We start from the raw sequence: 18,620 nt of genomic DNA on the forward strand, positions 1-18,620 counted from the left end.
AACCTCACAGAATATTGGAGATCATATGGAGAAGTTAATTTTTAAAAGGTAGAACACAGGAAAATTGAAAGAAAACAGCTGTTGGAATCTCACTGAAAACTCACTAGCAGTAATATAGAGCTAGGATTATCTTTACAATAGATCCTGTCAGGGTATCAATGGCTGTTTACGTAAAGCTAAAGCACTAATTACAAATAAGGATTTTGACAACCACTGAATGAACTCTTACTGAATATGGAATTATGTACCTGGTATTCGACTAAAACTACTCTATAGCTCATGGCATGCAGACTGTTAATTTATTACATTATTTAAAATTGCGATGTTTTGAAAACCTTTAGAAGCCACTGTAACAGGTAAGTACAAATACACTGAGAAAAACGCAGACTTACACTTCTCGTACAATCGTCGTGATGAAATAATAATCAGTGATGACAAGAAAACCCACTTGTTGAGAAATATATATGCAAAAACGGCTCGTTTGGGTTGAGAAAATATTTTACGCAAAGGAGTGAACAACGTTTCGACCTTCTTCGGTCATCATCAGGTTCACAAAGAAAGAAAGGGTAACTGACCGGAAGCTGACCACATTACCAAGTTACACAGGGGTTGTGTAACTGAGTGTCGGAATGTAGAGGGCGATGTTACCTGTTACCATTATGTCTGAACTAGCATACCGTACACCACTATTAACAGTACACGCTCACACGATCGTTAAGAAACTAAGAAATTTAAACCAAAGAATTATCAATAGAAGAAATGACATCTATTTCATTCAACAATGTAGAATGGAACAACTAACCCCTAATTTTGTAGAGGTAAAACTTTCAAAAAATTTTAATAAATACACAAACATTATCCAAAATTTACAGAAAAACTACTTAAAGCCATGTTGAACACAAAATACAAAGAACTACATGACTTACAAAAACAAAAAATGAGCCTAGACTATCAATTGGCATACTACATTAAACCAGAGATTTACGGACTTATACAACGAAACATAAACCAAATCAATACTAAGAACAACAGACAAAAAGATCTGCCACAACAAAAAAACTAGAAAAACTAAGATGCAAACAACAGAAAAGACATCAACACGACAAACCGTTGACTAACCTCATAATTAACAGATCCGACCGTCAATTAAACAAAGACGAGATACATCTACTTAACAATGGACTCAACTTCGCAATAGCACCTAGGTACATTCCAACCATAGAAATCAAAACATGTTTAGAAGACCTAACCAGGAGACTTGCGATATTTTCTACAAAAAACAAAAACAAGAAAACAACCAAAAACAACCAACAGAAAGAAGACAACTTAGATAATTTTATTGACATCCAACTGCCAAACTTCCCAGGTAAAATTAAAAATTTTCCAGAAATACCTAAAAACATCTTAAACGATTTTTTCAAAGAATTTTCTCACAAAACCATCAACATAATTTCACAAAACAGAAAACTAAAAAACAACCTTACAAAAAGAGACATTAATTCCATTAACAACCTAAAACAAGACAGAAACATAAAAATTCTAAAAGCAGATAAAGGTAACGCTATAGTCATAATGAACACGAATGAATACATCCAAAAAATGAAGAACATCCTATCAGACACGAACAAATTTAAACCAATACACACAAATCCAACAAAGACCACGAGACGCAACTAAACAAATTACTACTAAAAATGAAAAAAGACCAACACAATTTCACAAACACTTTATTTCTACCTACGTAAAACCGACTCACGCACACCACAAATATACGGCATCCCCAAACCTCATAAACCAGATTGTCCATTACGACCAATAATGTCCACATATGAATCGTTTAATTACAATCTTGGTAAATACATAAAATGGGCATTCTCCAAATATGTAACATCAGCCAGCTCATTCATCAAAAACTCTTTTAATTTCAAGTCTAATCTAAATCAACTTAATCATAAAGACTTAATGGCCAGTTTCAATGTTATATCCCTCTTTACAGAAGTTCCAACCACTGAAGCCTGCAAGACAGCCTTAGAACTCTATATCCAAGACTCTAACCCATCTATAGACATTTCCAGCAACCAATTATCAACCCTCATAGAATTCACCACGATAAAGACAAACTTCATGTTCAACAACCACAACTATATACAAACAAATGGCCTAAGCATGGGCAACCCAGTATCACCAGTTCTAGCCAATATTTTTATGACACAAGTTAAAACACAAGCAATTAACACAGCATTACATCCACCACTATACTGGTACAGATATGTTGATGATACGGTTGCGGGATTCAGATCTACAGAACACATACTTAATTTTTTCAATCACATTAACTCTATACACCCCAACATTAACTTCACATGTGAACAGGAAGAAAGCAATCAAATATCATTTCTTAACCTCAAAATTATAAAAACCGACACACAATTCAAAACAGAAATCCACCAAAAAATCACCCATACTAGACTATACATTCCTTGGGACTCAGAACATGAAACAAAACAAAAACTCAACATACTAAGAAACCAAATAAACACAGCCATAAAGCTATGCTCACCAGATAAAATTAACGATGAATTAGACAAAATAAAGCAATACTTCATCAACATCAATAAGTTTCCTCCACAAACCGTAGCAAACATTATACGCACACACCTAGACAGAAAGCAAAATTAACCAACAAAAGTAAATGTATCTCACGAATCAAAAAATCACGAAACCATATACTGCTGCATACCATATATTCCCGACATCAGCAGACAAATAACCAACATTTGGCAAAAAATAGTAACAAAACAAGACATTCCAGTTAATACCAAATTTATTCAAAAACCAGGCACAAAACTGAGGTCTATACTATGTAAAAACTACACTGACAAACACCACATCAACATTATTTATAAAATACAATGTGATTGTTTGTTTTGGAATTTCGCACAAAGCTACTCGAGGGCTATCTGTGCTAGCCGTCCCTAATTTAGCAGTGTAAGACTAGAGGGAAGGCAACTAGTCATCACCACCCACCGCCAACTCCTGGGGTACTCTTTTACCAACGAATAGTGGGATTGACTACACATTATACGTCCCTACGGCTGTGAGGGCGAGCATGTTTAGTGCGACGCGGGCGCGAACCCGCGACCCTGGGATTACGAGTCGCACGCCTTACGCGCTTGGCCATGCCAGGCCCTACAATATGATAACTGCCCCGACTTCTATATTGGAGAAACAAGTAGAAAAATGGAAACCAGATTCAAAGAACATAAAAAGTCACCTTCACACGTTTTCAAACACTGCAAGTCAAATAAACACAACATAACCATAGAAAACACTCAAATAATAAATAAAGAAACAAATATAAACAAACGCAAAATTAAAGAAGCCTTACTTATACAACAACTTAAACCCAAAATAAACCAATACAAAGGAACGCCTTTATACCTATATTAAATATAATAAAATAAAATTATATATTCAAACATCTAACACCGCCCTCTACATTCCGACACTCAGTTCCACAACCCCTTCCAAACATGTGGTCAGCTACCTCTTTCTTTCTTTGTGAACCTGACGATGACCGAAGAAAGTCGAAACATATTTCGCTCTTCTACGTAAAATATTTTCTCAACCCAAACGAGCCGTTTTTGCATATATATTTCTCTACAAGTGGGTTTTCTCGACATCACAAATCATGAGAAATCTTTACAGACATGTGGCACCATCTCTTGAGAACGTTAAGAATCACAACAGTACACCAAACAATGATACAATGACTGGAGAGAATGACACCATAGAACTGATCTTTGTTAAATTGAAAAATACAAACACTTATGGGATTTTGTATTTTCTATTCGGTAATGCAGTCTTTTCGCATTCAAAGCAATCATATCTTTCAAACATTTACAAACCTCAACGTTCAAACGAGCTTTTCAAATATCTTGTTTTGTCGCTATTTAAATATCTGTGTAACTGGCATTCTTTTTAAAGATTATTTGTGTCGAATATAAACAGTCCTCTCACGACAGTTTTATTAACTTTCATACTCAAACTGTTAAAATAATGTGTTCTAAGTATTATTTGACATACATAGTAGATTACAGTACTAAAAATATTTGTGCAAACAAAAACACAGTCTACCATTAAAATATTATCTTACCAGAGAATGCATAATCCCACAGATTCCATACACGATGCACGAGAGGAATCTTCACAACACACTTTATAACTATGCGTATATTATTTTACTATTATTTTTTTCACAAATAATTAGATAATATGAGCTACTAGTATATATTACATTAACATTCTATAAATAGTTATTTTACATCGTACACATACCAGCTATGGACGCATGGTTTCTTGAAGCAAACTTCCTTATCCGTACTTGTGTAAATTTAGTGAACATATCAGTACGCCAGTAAACCATTAACTTTTCTTTTTGTGCCCGTACTTTTCATATATTACTGTACCTAATTTTAGTTGTAATGTCTCTTGTGAACAATGTTTCTCTAGCGTTCACGTGGGGTTTTTAGAAGTCTAATTTAAAATGCAAAAACGGCTCGTTTGGGTTGAGAAAATATTTTACATAGAAGAGCGAACAACGTTTCGACCTTGTTCGCTCTTCTATGTAAAATATTTTCTCAACCCAAACCAGCCGTTTTGGCATTTTAAATTTCTCAACAAGTGGGTTTCTCGACATCACTGATTTTAGAAGTCTGGTAACACTTCAATAAGTGAAATGAAGTACTGACATTTAAACTGCCAACTTTACCTTCAGAAAAAGTTTATCTTCGATACGATTAGCAGTAAATAACTGAAAATTTATCTAGCTGTTCAGAAGAAAGATCTTGTTTGTGAGTATTGGTTTGTTTAGAATTTCACACAAAGCTACACGAGGGCTATTTGCGCTAGCTGTTCCTAATTTAGCAACGCTTACACTTAGAAAGAAGGTAGCTAGTCATCACCATCCATCCCCACCTCTTGGGCTATTCTTTTACCAATGAAGAGTAGTATGGACTTTAACATTATAATGCCCCACAGCTGAAAATGCGAGCATGTTCGGTGTGACGGGGATTCGAGCCCGCAACCCTCGGATTACGAGTCGAGTACCTTAACCACCAAGCCATGCCGGGTTTTGTTTGTGAGTAAAGCTACACAGTGTGCTATCAGCGCTATGTCTACTGCAAAAAATCGAACCCCAAACTATGCACACTGTTAGTCCGAAAACTTAGCGCTAACGGTCGTAAACACACTTTTTTTTCCTCTTCTTTAGGCTATTAAAAATATCTTTGAAAACGTTTTGGAAGTAACTGTTATTATTCTGTATTAATTCATTCTAAATTTGTAGAAATATTTATATACTCTTCAGCTCTGGGTCTAGTAACTCAAATCAACAGAAAGTGTGTAGGTTTTAGGATCTGTAATTAAAAGCTTTTATCATTTGTGAGTTGCAGTTTTACTACTGTTAACAGTTATTAATAAACATTCTATGACGTATTTTACGTGATGAGAGAGTCGCAGTGATAAAACAAAGTATGAAGTAAATTTTACTTTCAGTTAAAAAAATAATTGAATTTTGTTAGAAATTTCTGTTCATAAACGCAAGATAAAGTAATATTCGTTTGTTAGTTGTAATTACTAACATAAACCATTGTTAAAACCTTATTACATTTTTCTGTGGTTGGTGAAACGTTAAAGTAATACATTAATGTCAGAATACTTGGAACTGAAATAAGAAAGACAACAATAATTTCTTGATTTAAAACACTACCGTAACAGCACACTAATATATTACTGTAAGTTAAATATATATATATATCAATAAACAACAATATAAGTCACTTGTTTTAAAATTTCGCTACAGTTCCTTGGAACAGAATACATCCGAGTATGATAAAAAACAGTCTAGAACCGATTAAAGGGTAACAAAATTAAAAAGAAAATGTTAAAACTAATTACAAATACTGGAGAGAGTGTTCAACTCCTAATCTTAGGTTCATGGATTCGAATCTCCGTCACACTAGTAGTCATTTCAGCCGTGAGGACATTATAAGTTACACTCAATCCCACTATTCATTGGTAAAAACTTAGCCCAAGAGTTGACGGTAAGTGGCGATGGCATGCTGCTTTCCCTCTAGCCTTACACGACTAGCGCAGATAGTCCTCATGTAGCTTTGAGCAAAATTCAAAACAAACAAAGCATATGTATAAATACCATGAGACAGCTCTACTACTTCACTCTCATGGATATTCCTTAACATTTGCAAAGTTGCTGCTGCTGAAAGAAAATAATCATGACATGAAGTATTTTACTTAATTCTGACTTATTTAGTTACGCATTAAAAATATAAGTCACGAACCACTTATCTTAATTTAAGGACGTTACCCCTCATAAAATAACTATCAAAAATGAATTAGGATGATCTTCACATCAGTTATTGATAGTACTGGTGATATAATAATGTACTGGAATTTTTCCAACTGGGAAATGAGTGATAAAATTAGGGCATATCCTGATTGTTGGTTCTCAAATGGTTAAAAATGTTTACAGATTTCATTGTTCTTATCATTGACATCATTCTGTGCATTTTAATCACCCTTTTTTATTTTCTGAATCACTTATATCATCACCCTTTTTTTATTTTTAAACCAGTTATATCATTACCCTTTTAATTTTTAAACCAGTTATATCATTACCCTTTTAATTTTTAAACCACTTGTATCATCACCCTTTTGTATTTTTAGACCATTTATATCACGTATGTGTTATGAAGCATTTTTTACAGACAACAGTAGGCAAGACACAGCAGGACACATGTAAAATAGAACTAATAAACATTACCACCATGAGGTAGAACAGTCACAATGGAAGCAACCTTAAAGATGACATACAAGTAAAGGAATCAAAAATACAAATACATGAGGCAGTAACACGTGAACACTAAGTTGATTAGTAGTTCACCAACAGACGTGCAGTCAAATGAATGTCTACACAAACTTAACGATCCTTATATATACAACAAAGTTACTAAAGCCTTACAATGACACATACACATACTACAATGGTTACTAAAGCCTTATAATGTCACACACATACATACAATAGTTTTTATAGCTTTATAATGGCACATACACATATACACAATAGTTTTTACAGCTTTATAATGGCACATACACATATACACAATAGTTTTTACAGCCTTATAATGACACACACAATACAATAGTTATTACAGCCTTATAATGACACATACACATATATACAATAATGTTACTAAAGCTTCCTAATGACACACAAAAGCAGCAGCAGCAACTAGTCACATTCATATGATTTTATCTTTATAATGGTTCATCAAGCTTTCAAAGCTTAATTTTTTCTTACCAAATGAAAAGCATCATAATAATACATGCTACACAGATACAAAACCAACACTGTTTGTTAAGCTATTAAAGAATACTTAATGAAACCAACAAATGAAAGAGTTGCAACAATAACTGATACACAGAAGTAAATTGTGACAAATTAACTACAGTAAAATATTTTCAATTCATTTAGGTGTAGAGTAATATGTACTGTAACTACAAACAGGATAAAAATTAACCTAACAAATACACAACAAGGCCTTTTTGTATTTTAAGTGTGTACTACAAAACTTTACACATAACAAAAGTATTCACAGCTTAAATTCATTCAAATATGTAGTCTAGACTTGTAACTTTAAGTGTCATGAGGTTTTATTCACAAGTTACTCATCAGTTACCAATCATAATAATGTACTGTTAATTTCCAAATCCATGTGTACCTAAGTCATAGGTTTCACAGTTAAACAAAATAAACCCACTGTGATGACTAACATTTGCAATGTGATAACTACACTATAATAACTGCTAGCCTTTATTTAATTCTATCCTTATGATACTGGAAAGTTATGTACCTTGAAATTGTAACATTTTCCCTTAGAACATTAGCCTTACATTATGTAGTATTGTTGGACTAGAAATTAGTGGAAAGTGACCTTCACATGTTGCAAATCCAATAAGAATACAGAGTAGTTGCCTTTTAATCTTGTGTTTGATTGGCTAGAGAAGTGTTATTTTTTTTCATTTTCTGACTGAAAATGTGTTGGAATGGTCACAGTTGGGTTAGTCCTGCATGGGTCATTGGATTGGACCTTTCTTCTCCTTACAGTAAAAGCCACTTCAAATACTTTTGGGTTAACTGGTATGAAACAGTCAGCCAAATAAATTGAAGTAATACAAGTGCAACTGTATTGGTGAGTACAGCTGTTTTGTTGTACAACTAAAACTTCTTTGCAACACTTAGTTCTTACAGTGTAATGACGTGACTTTCATTCATCAAATGTGTTATTAACTGCCCGTTGTATTTTAAGTGTTCCTGAGGTTAATGCAGTTGTGAGTTATTTCTATATAGCTCTTTACTTAAGAACATCACAGATTCACTCTGTATATAAACTTACCAATATTTAAATTTCAACTACTTGTTTCAGGTTAAATACTCACACATTTTCTCTGATGTTCCTTTCCTCAAATCAAATAGATTCTGGAAATAGCTGAGTTGCTGATAGAGCTGGGTATCAGTATACTGCAAAATAAAATTATTATTCTATAATAAACTTAGAATTGTGAGCTTTACAGCTAACACAAATAATTTTACGGGTTAATAACAATCTTATTATTTGTAACAGATTAACAGAATTAGTAATATAATGAACATAAATACTTGTAAGTTTTTATGCCTAGAAATTATGCAATACTTTAATGTTGATATTTTTTTAAAGCTAAAAAATTTTCATGAAAGTATAAAAATATAATACATGGAAAACACAACTAACGTTTTCTTATATCTCAACATTTTTATATTTGGGTACACAGGTGATGAATAATGTATTCTAATCTTTGTAAATAATACAGTTTTGACATTTTATTTAATTAGCTACATTCATTTATATACATATTTCTTCTGATCTATGTAAATAGCTTGGTATGATCAGACATTGTTATTGACTAGTGCTTAAGAATAAGGAAATTATGTTTGACATTTTTGGCTTCATTAACTTAAGTTGAAAAATTGACTAACTAGGAGTGTCAAACATTTTTGTCAAAAATTTTCATGCTTTTGAAATGTAACAAGTGACAAAACTGCTAAAATCCCATTTAACAAAGTGAAATGGACTTAATCAGATGTAATAATATCTAACACTAATGTACTTATTCATGAAATGGTAGGAGATTTTAGTTCTTTTTCATAAATATTTTGTCAAAAACATTAAACAGGACAACTCTGAATTTGCTTCATTTGTTTGAGATTTAAAAATATGATTTTTTGCATCTGCTAGCTTTAATATAATATTTTATATACAAATATTCCACTTAATGAAGTAATGAAATAGAAATGTGATCTTGTTTATGAACATAAATTGAATATTGATTGTGTACTGAAGTAAAAAGTTCTCAAGTTTTTTTTGTTTGTTACCTAAACAGTCAAGTTCAATGGTCATTGTTATGATAAGATTGACAGTATTTCTATACATTTAATGTTATCTCCCAGTTTTGCTAGATTATTCTGAAGTGATACATAAACTATTTTAGGTGAGAACTGTCTGGATGAATATGAATTTCTTGTTTATAAAAGTATCTTGGTGATAATTTTACTGTCTTTATATATCTGTCCCATGTTATTTTTGAATTACTTTTACCAATTACATGAATGTATTAAATTTTTAAAGAAATCCATTTTTATACACTAAGATAAAAACAAATATATAAGGTTTAAAGTTGACTATTAGCCAGAAAAATACCGTTACTTTTATCAGTTTACATATTAATTTTGTATAAATTCACAGGGCTTTCCAGTCATGCAGTAATGTTAAATATATACAAAATAGCTAGTGAAAATCAAAGCTGTGTTACCAAAGAATGAAATTATGCTGAAATTTGTAAACAGTGTAATAAAGAAATGTGAAAAAACACACTTAAAAATTACCTATATTTAAAATGTACTTCCAGTAATACTTACCTCCACCAACACTATAATTATTCTTCAACCTACAGGGTTTCAGCTTTGGCCATCTAACTAAGCATTGAATTTATTTCATGCTTGCTGTCTTTTATATAACCCACATAAATGTCTTTGACAATATCTTCTCCACCTATGTCAATGCACCCTTTATCTGAAGGACAGCACACTATCAATGGAGGTAAATATTATCAGAAATACATTTTAAGTTTAATAAAATGTCTACTTCCAAAACACATTTACCATTCATTGACAGATTGAGGATATTACCTATAGAGAAAGCATCCATAGAGATCAAGGAAATACCAAAACAGTGGTGTTTGAGTTTAGGAAACAACACTATATATAGAACAGGTATGTTTTTAACCCAGAGCACAATTCTTCCATCAAGGGTAAAGACAGCACAACTGATTATCACAACCAGATAGCTCAGGTTCCAGAGATCTTGGTCCTTATATCCCACGCTGGTAGTTAAGACAACTGGATCAAAAATTTAGATATAGATATAGATGTGATAATATTTTGACCTGTAGTCATGGAATGAAGCATTCCAAACCACTGGAAACAATGAGAAATTTAGCAACACTGGAGCAGACAAACTTTATCCTCAACTTAAAGAAATCTAAGAGGCATCAACCTCAGGCTTGAAATGACAGGATTGTTTGTCTCACTCAACCAAAGGAACAAAACTCATCTTCCTTGGAATGATGAGCATTCATCCTCACTCTCCAGCCAAGTGGGCAAGGAAGACCCCACTTGTTCTCAGAATTATGGAGAAGACATGAAACACTGTATTCAACCAAAGACATAGGATGGAACTGCTTTGCATTCAGAATTGTAAGAATATAATGGATTTCCTTCCAATAACAATATATTAAACTGATATTGACCAAAAAAGAAGGATCAAGCACCCCCCAACTCGATACTTTAAATCAAATCTAAAATGGTATTACGAGTAGGCTCCTGTGAAGGCTGGTTCCATTTGCACCAAAATTTGGAAAAAAAAATATCCACTGACCCAGGCAGAAGAGCCCCAAATTTTGACCTCCGCTCCAAGAATGGAGGAAGCTCGCTCAAACACTCTGGAAAGGAAAAACACAAGAAGAGAAGAAGAAAAGTATTCCCTCCCCTTATAATCTAGTGAACATGGTCAAAATGACCACAGATGATAGTTAAACATCCTCAGAAAAAAAACTGCAGATTGTGTAAATAATGTGAGGAAAAAGTATTTGGAGAAATTCACAACACTGTACCACACAATGTCCTCCAGCAAGAAATTTAACTGGGCTGCTAAAGACATTGGGTAATTGAAAAGGCTGTTTGGGATGAAGGACTCTTAAATGATTTGAGAAGGCTAGAAAGCACAGGGGATTCAAAGACCTTCTAACATTTAGAAAAATGAAAAGTAGTCGATAAAATGTATTACATAAAATGACAGTGAAAGAAGCCAGATCCTTGTCAAAAGGCCAAGCCAACAAATGAGAAATGGTGAGCACTTTTGGGCAAAGAAGACTCAATTTTCTCATGAGACACTACTAATGATAAGTACGTTATATCCACTGATACATGGTCATTGTGGGTCTACAAACAGATTGACACAAATACAAGGCAACTTTAAGTATTAAATCCTGATGTAGCACAAAGGATCACATAATCATTATATATGAAGTTTGAGTTTGGGAATGTTTGTATGTATAATAAGAGATCAAGATTAACTCAACAGAGATGACCAAAGAGGAAGTGGCAGAGGTGGATACTCTGAAGATATCATAGAAGAGGAAAACATGGTTGGGCTGGCCAAGCTTCAGCTACCAACATACCCAACAAGTAGTGGATTGAATTATGAACAGAACTCTGGGTAACAGAAAAATTGGGGGAAAAGACATTGAAGTGCAATACTATTCAGTCCTGACTGAATGCACCTATTGTCACAGCCTTAGGATGAAGTACCAAGGACCAAAGATTGTAATTGAGAGTTCCACTGAGTAGCAAATGCATCAATCATAGGAGACTCAAAATGAGAACAAAAGCTAGGCTATCTGCGCCAAACGTCCGGTTAAAAGGTAAAAATAAAGTAAATATAGTAAATTCATAAAAGGAAATGAAGGTAAAATAAAATAGCATTGAAAAACATAAAAAGCATAAAACCAATGTTGACAATGTTAAGAGAGAAACCGAAGTAAAAGAAGTTGTAAAAGACTTTCTGTAACATAATGGTAATTATCATAACCTGCCAGGAAGACTAACAGGTAAGTACAAGAACCACCGTCAGTCACCTGAAGTTGGCCTTTCCAGTCCTGGTTCTGGGTTATGTGTCTTTACAACCATTATCAAAAGGTAAAGTAATAAAGGTCTTAAAAGACATGGAGCAAAATTGTAATAATAACTCGCCAGGACAACTAACGGGTAGTTCAAACAGCAGTGTTAGTCACCTGAAGTTGGCCTTCCCAGTCCTGGTGTCAAGTTATTTAATGTTATGGCCATTTTCCAATTTCAAATTAATTAGAGAGATTGTGACTCTTAAAAGGTGTAATGAATAAATATAAAACACTTAAATGATATTAAAAAGATTAATGACCGTTAAAAAACTAAAAACCTTTATCAAGGTTGACAGTGTCACCGTCACCAATAACACTGTCTAATGTTAGGGACATACCTTGGGACAGAACATGTTTAAAATAGTGCCATCATTGAGAGTCGTAACGATGGCAAGAAAGTAAAATGTGGCTTACAGTGATCTGAGTGTCACACAAACTACACATTGGTGCATCAGTTTCAGATAAAAGAAAGCGATGAGTTTAAAAATTGTGACCAATGTGTAGTCTAGTTAGAAAAACTTCTTCCTTCTGAACCTCACGGAAGCTAGACGGCCAAAGTCCAATATACGGTTTTATTTGCAAAAGCTTGTTGTCGTACTGCTCACTCCAAGTTGACTGCCAGCTGACATGGAGCTGAGCCTTGAATACAGGACCATAGTTCATGTATAGAATAGGCACACCGGTGATAGTGCCAGAGCAGATAAATTTAGCTGCCATGTCTGCAAGCTCGTTCCTGTGAATACCAACGTGGTATGGGCCAGTCGGTTTTGAATATCAGCAAGAACAGGGTGTCAACCAACGTGAAGTGATTCCAAAGCCAGTAGAGAATTAAGCGAGTCAGTATAAATAGTGCAGTTGGAGTACTCCTTAGCTCCAATATGATCCAGGGCAAAAGAAATGGCATACAGTTCAGCAGTGAACACAGAAGCTATAGAGGGGATTCTGTGAGCAACCACCAAACTGCAACAAACAATGGAAAAACCCACAGAGTCACATGATTTGGAACCATCCATATAAACTGGAATGGAAAGATTGTTTGAAAGATGTTCAATAAATAAAAGACGATACTTCCAATCGTGAATATCTGCCTTTCTCAGATGACTTAAAGAAAGGTCACATTTGGGGACTGTAATAAGCCATGGTGGGATGGGCTGACCAGTGGATTCTGCAATGTTATCCAAGGACAGACACAATTCATCCAATTGCACCTGGAAGTGAAGGTCAAAAAGAGCAATGGCAGATCGTCTGTTCTGAAAAAGCATGGCCCACCGATGAAGGAAAATACATTTCCAGGTGGGATGCTTTGGGTAGGAACAAAGTTTTGAAGAATACAGTAAAGACAGTTGCAAACAGCGAAGGTGCAGAAAGCCCCAGTGCAGAGTCGAAGTCATTTATGATGAATGGGGTCCAGTATCTTTAAGGCTGAGATTCTGGCAGAGCCATAGACCAGTGATCCATAGTCGAGTTTTGATCGAATAAGAGTATGATATATCTTTAACACAGAACATCAATCCACTCCCCAACTGGTGGTAGAGAGGATACGGAGGATGTTCAGTGATCTTGTGCATTTGACCCGTAGCTGCTTTAAGTGTGGTATGCTTACAGTCAAAGATAAGCCCAAAGAACTTGGTCTCATTGACCACAGGCAGCAGAACTTCACTGATAGAGTTCAGGTTCAGGGTGAATACCCTGTTGGCAGCAAAAGTGCATGCAAACGGTTTTAGAGAGAGAGAAATTAAAGCCATTCACCGTAGTCCACTTCAGTACACAATTGAGGGCAGTTTGTAGTTGCCATTCAATATATCTCATGTTCGACGACTGACACGAGATGTGAAAGTCATTGACATAGAGCACGTGAGAGGAAGATGTTCAGTGATGGCATTAATCTTTATAGTGAAAGTGTGACACTCAAAACTCAGCCCTGAGAGACCCCAAGTTTCTGTAGAAAAGAACAGGAAAGTGTCGAACTCACACGAACTTGGAATCTCCTGTCCGCTAAAAAAATTTTTTTTAATAAAAATGGGTAAATGGTCATGTAACCCATATATATGGAGGTCTCGCAAAATGCCACACCTCCATGTTGTGTCATAAGCCTTCTCAATGTCAAAGAATATTGATACAAGATGTTGTTGCTTGAGAAAGGTTTCTCTGATTGACGTTTCAAGTCTAATTAGTTGGTCCATGGTGGAGTGTTGTTGTCAGAACACACATTGGGTGGACGAGAGGAGGTTGTTTGATTCGAAAAACCAAACAAGACGAGCATTAACCATCCTCTCTAAGGTCTTACAGAGACAGCTCGACAAAGCAACTGGATGGTAGTTTGAAGGAATCTTGGGATCTTTCCCGGGCTTAGAGAAAGGTAAGTTAATAGCCTGGTGTCAGGCATCAGGAAAAACATTCTCCTGCCAAATCCAGTTAAAAATAATGAAAAGAATATCAAGAGAAGCAGGAGAGAGATATCACAGTATGTCATAATGTACATCATCTGGGCCAACAAATGTACTGCCAGACTGATGAAGGGCCAGTTTCAGTTCCACCAGTGTAAAGGGATGATTATAGTCAAAGAGATAGTCAGTTCAAAAGAAAAAGAGGTGAACACTCTGCCCGAGTCTTGATGGCCATGAAGGTGGAGAAACAAGCAGAAGTGCTAGATACCTGGCAAAAGGTTTCACCTAGAGTATCGGTGATACTCCGGACATCAGTTACTTCTTGGCCATCAGAGAGTATTTGTTTGTTTGTTTGGAATTTTGCACAAAGCTACTCTGTGCTAGCTGTCCCTAATTTAGCAGTGTAAGAGGGAAGGCAGCTAGTCAGCACCACCCACCGCCAACTCTTGGGCTACTCTTTTACCAATGAATAGTGGGATTAACTGTCACATTATAACATCCCCACGGCTGAAAGGGTGAGCATGTTTGGCGCGACGGGGATGAAAACCCGCAACCCTCAGATTACGAGTCTCACGCCTTAACACACTTGGCCATGCCAGGCCCCCCATCAGAGAGTAAAATCGAGAGGAGGACAGAAGTGTAGTGCCCACTGACCTTTCAAACCCTGTCCCATATGACTTTGGAACTGGTGGTAAAAGATATGCCAGTTGTGAACTCATCCAAGATTCTTTCTGGCTTTGACGTCTTACCCACGTTGCATGTGCACGGGCCCGCTGAAAAGCGATGCGGTTTGAAAGTGTAGGATATTTATGGAAAATATCCCAGGCCCATTTTGGTGCCTTCTGTGCCATGTGGCAGGCAGGTTTCCACCATGAATGTGGATATAGCGGTAAAGGTGTCGAGGTTTTAGGAATACATTGAGCAGCTGCATGTGTAATACAGTCAGTTACTGTTGCCACACAGTCGTCTATTGATGGCTGACAGACGATAGCAGGATCAAGTTCTGTGAAAGCAGCGAAAGTGGACCAGTCTGACTGATCCAGCTTCCACCGAGGCACGTGGGTAAAGTGGCATCGACCATGGCAAGTTTCTCTCAAAAGTATTGGAAAGTGATTACTGCCTCATGGATTATTGTCAACCCTCCATGAAAAATGGGAGAATAATGAAGGAGAGTAAACTGAGAGATCAATAGCAGTAAAGGACTGACTAGGTGCATGAAAATAAGTGGAAAAACCAGTATTGAAAAGAGAAAGGTTGTGATCGAAGAGCATACGGTCTACAGAGTGACCCCTCCTATCAATAACAGAACTTCCCCAGAGGGGATGATGTCTATTAAAGACCCCCAGGATTAGAAAGGGAGACAGCAACTGTTCAACGAGAGCATCAAGGTCTGATTGATCATATGTCTCTCTAGGAGACAGGTAGAGAGAACAAACAGTGATGGTATGACCCAAAGAAACACGGATGGCTACAACCTCCAAGGGTGTGTTGAGTGACAAAGACAGGGTGGGCACATGCTGATCAACCAATAGTGCCATCTCTCCATGTACTCGTCCATCACACAGCCTGTCATTTTTATACAGAGAAAACTGCCAAAAGGTGACTGTATCAGCAGGTTTTATAAATGTTTCTTGTAAGGAAAGACATACAGGATGGTAGGAAGCAATCAGTGTTTTGATATCATCCAGATTAGAACGTAAACCTCGACAGTTCCATTGTATTATCAAGGTGGCCATTTTTAACGATATATGTAGGCAAATTGGCTGGATAGCCCTTCTGTTTATGACCATGTCTTTTTTCCTTACTGTCCTTATTCGGGGAAGGTCTTTCGGCCTCCATGGATCCTGCCCTTGATCAGGTCTTTGTTGTTGGAAGGGGATTCCAGTGACTGAAGATGTGAACAAATAAATGTTTTGCATCTTGGGGTGGGAGAAAAAGATGTATCTGAAGAAATGCCTTACCTGGAACCAAAGTATGTGGGTCAAGGGGTTTGTTGGAATGTATGGGAGGAACAGAGATGGGTGTAGAAGTTGATTCATCAACTTTTTTAACCATGGAGGTCAAAAGACTTTTCATTTGGTTTGAGAACGATTCTCTTGGAGAACAAGAGAGATCTGTCTGCACTCCCACTGTAGTGGAGGAACGAAGTGCAGCAGCATATGTCCAAGATGAAGTGGTGGACAGCAATTTCCGAGCCTCAGGTTAAGTAATGTTATGAGTTGTTTTCAAAAGCTGCACCTCTTTTTCCTCCAACCATTTAGGGAAAGAACAAAAGTAGGAAGGGTGAGAACCATTGCAGTTGACACAATGTGGGTCCTTTTCACACTCATAGGCATCGTGGTCCTTGCCACCACAACGAGCACATGTCAGGGAACCACGACATGATGTCTTTGAGTGGCGAAACCTCTGACATTGAAAACATCGGAGATGGTTTAGAATGTACGGCCATACCTTGCAATTTAAATAACCTGCCTTCATGGTGGCAGGTGCACGTGGTGATGTAAATGTCAAAATGAGGATATTTGTCAGCAGTGTAACTCCATCTTTGCCAGTGGAGATGGGCCTCACTGCAGAAACTCATTGAGTTTAGAAACCAGCAAGAATCTCTGACTTGGGAATGTTCTTCAAATACCTCTCAAAAATAATTCCTCGTGATGAATTCAAGGTAGCATGAGGGGTAACCTCAATAGGTACATCCCCAATACCCTTTGAATTCAAGAGGAGTTCACTGTGTTGGGATGTGGATGTTTCAACCAATGTCTCCAGATCGAAGGTTCTTTACCGACTTTTTAGAGCCAGCAAGTCCCTCCAGTCCATTCTGAATAAAAGAGGGGACATTTGTCCTAAAGGTTTTTCCGAAACAGAATGTAGGATGAGAAAATGAGGTACAACTGGTGGTACAGACGTTGAAGATTGCTGATCAAAGTCTTCAAAACGTGGTTGTTTACTTGTTGACTGTTTTTTCACTATTTTATTTAAATTTTTATTAAGAGGATCCATAAGAAAAAAAGAAAATTTCGGTGCCCACTGACCCAACCCACCATGGAGCCCTACGAGGGGACACACTACAATGTCATGCAAGGGCATTGCAGCAATGTCAGGGTTTTGTGAGCACTATACCCAAACACCAGCATCAGACACAATATCTACAACACCCATTGAGAACTTCCAACACTGGTACTTGGTTGACTCTAACCCAAGTGGACCAGCCGATTGACCCAAGGGGAGCCACCCAAAGGCTGACCATCTACAGGAATTCAAGGCCAAAGTAGTGTGTTAGGGTTGGACCCCTCAACAACCAGGATCCTCTCCTCCCCTTCATGGGTCACCACGCACAGCTAACACGTGGGTGGATGTTTAGATCCCAGAGGAGATAACCAGAAAGAACAGAACCTTCCCTGGGAGGTCCCCTCAGCACGTACAGGAATCCACACCGAGGGGACCCCTGTGGAATTGTTTGGATGAGCTATGATTATTTTCTCCTTCAACAGACCTAATCCCTGAGCCATAGCCTGTTGGACAGCAAGAAAGTCTAGAATGCTGATACGGAAGAAAGAATAGTCTTCTCTCCACAGATCCTGTACTTCCTGACCACTAGTATATGCACCTCATCCCTAAAGTAAGGCAACTGTGAAGTGATGAATCACAGGATATAGAAATACCAATAGTAATACTGTTCTGATCCACTCACTACTCCAGATCTAAGATGTTGTTCATTATTAGAGAGACTAGATGGTCCATTTACTGGTCATGGAGGGACCCACTGAAAGGACTGCATGTGAGCTCATCCCAAAGGAATCAAAGATTAGAGTGATGCCCACATTCCCAAGAGAATAAACCATCTGTGCAGTAGGTGAATAAGACATAAGAACTTGACTG

General features: G+C 36.5%; 1 protein-coding gene across 2 annotated transcripts in view; it reads right to left on the bottom strand.

Moving 5' to 3' along the window:
• The window catches only part of PolA1 (DNA polymerase alpha catalytic subunit), a 110,640-nt gene that overhangs the window by 14,843 nt on the left and 77,177 nt on the right, over nucleotides 1–18,620 (bottom strand). For both annotated transcript variants that reach the window (XM_076467856.1, XM_076467855.1), the window contains one exon: nucleotides 8,521–8,602. In XM_076467856.1, the coding sequence (XP_076323971.1) occupies nucleotides 8,521–8,602 (82 nt within the window). The remainder of the gene's footprint in view (nucleotides 1–8,520; nucleotides 8,603–18,620) is intronic.

The sequence above is a fragment of the Tachypleus tridentatus genome, chromosome 11 (genome assembly GCF_004210375.1).
Source record: "Tachypleus tridentatus isolate NWPU-2018 chromosome 11, ASM421037v1, whole genome shotgun sequence".
NCBI lineage: Eukaryota > Metazoa > Arthropoda > Merostomata > Xiphosura > Limulidae > Tachypleus > Tachypleus tridentatus.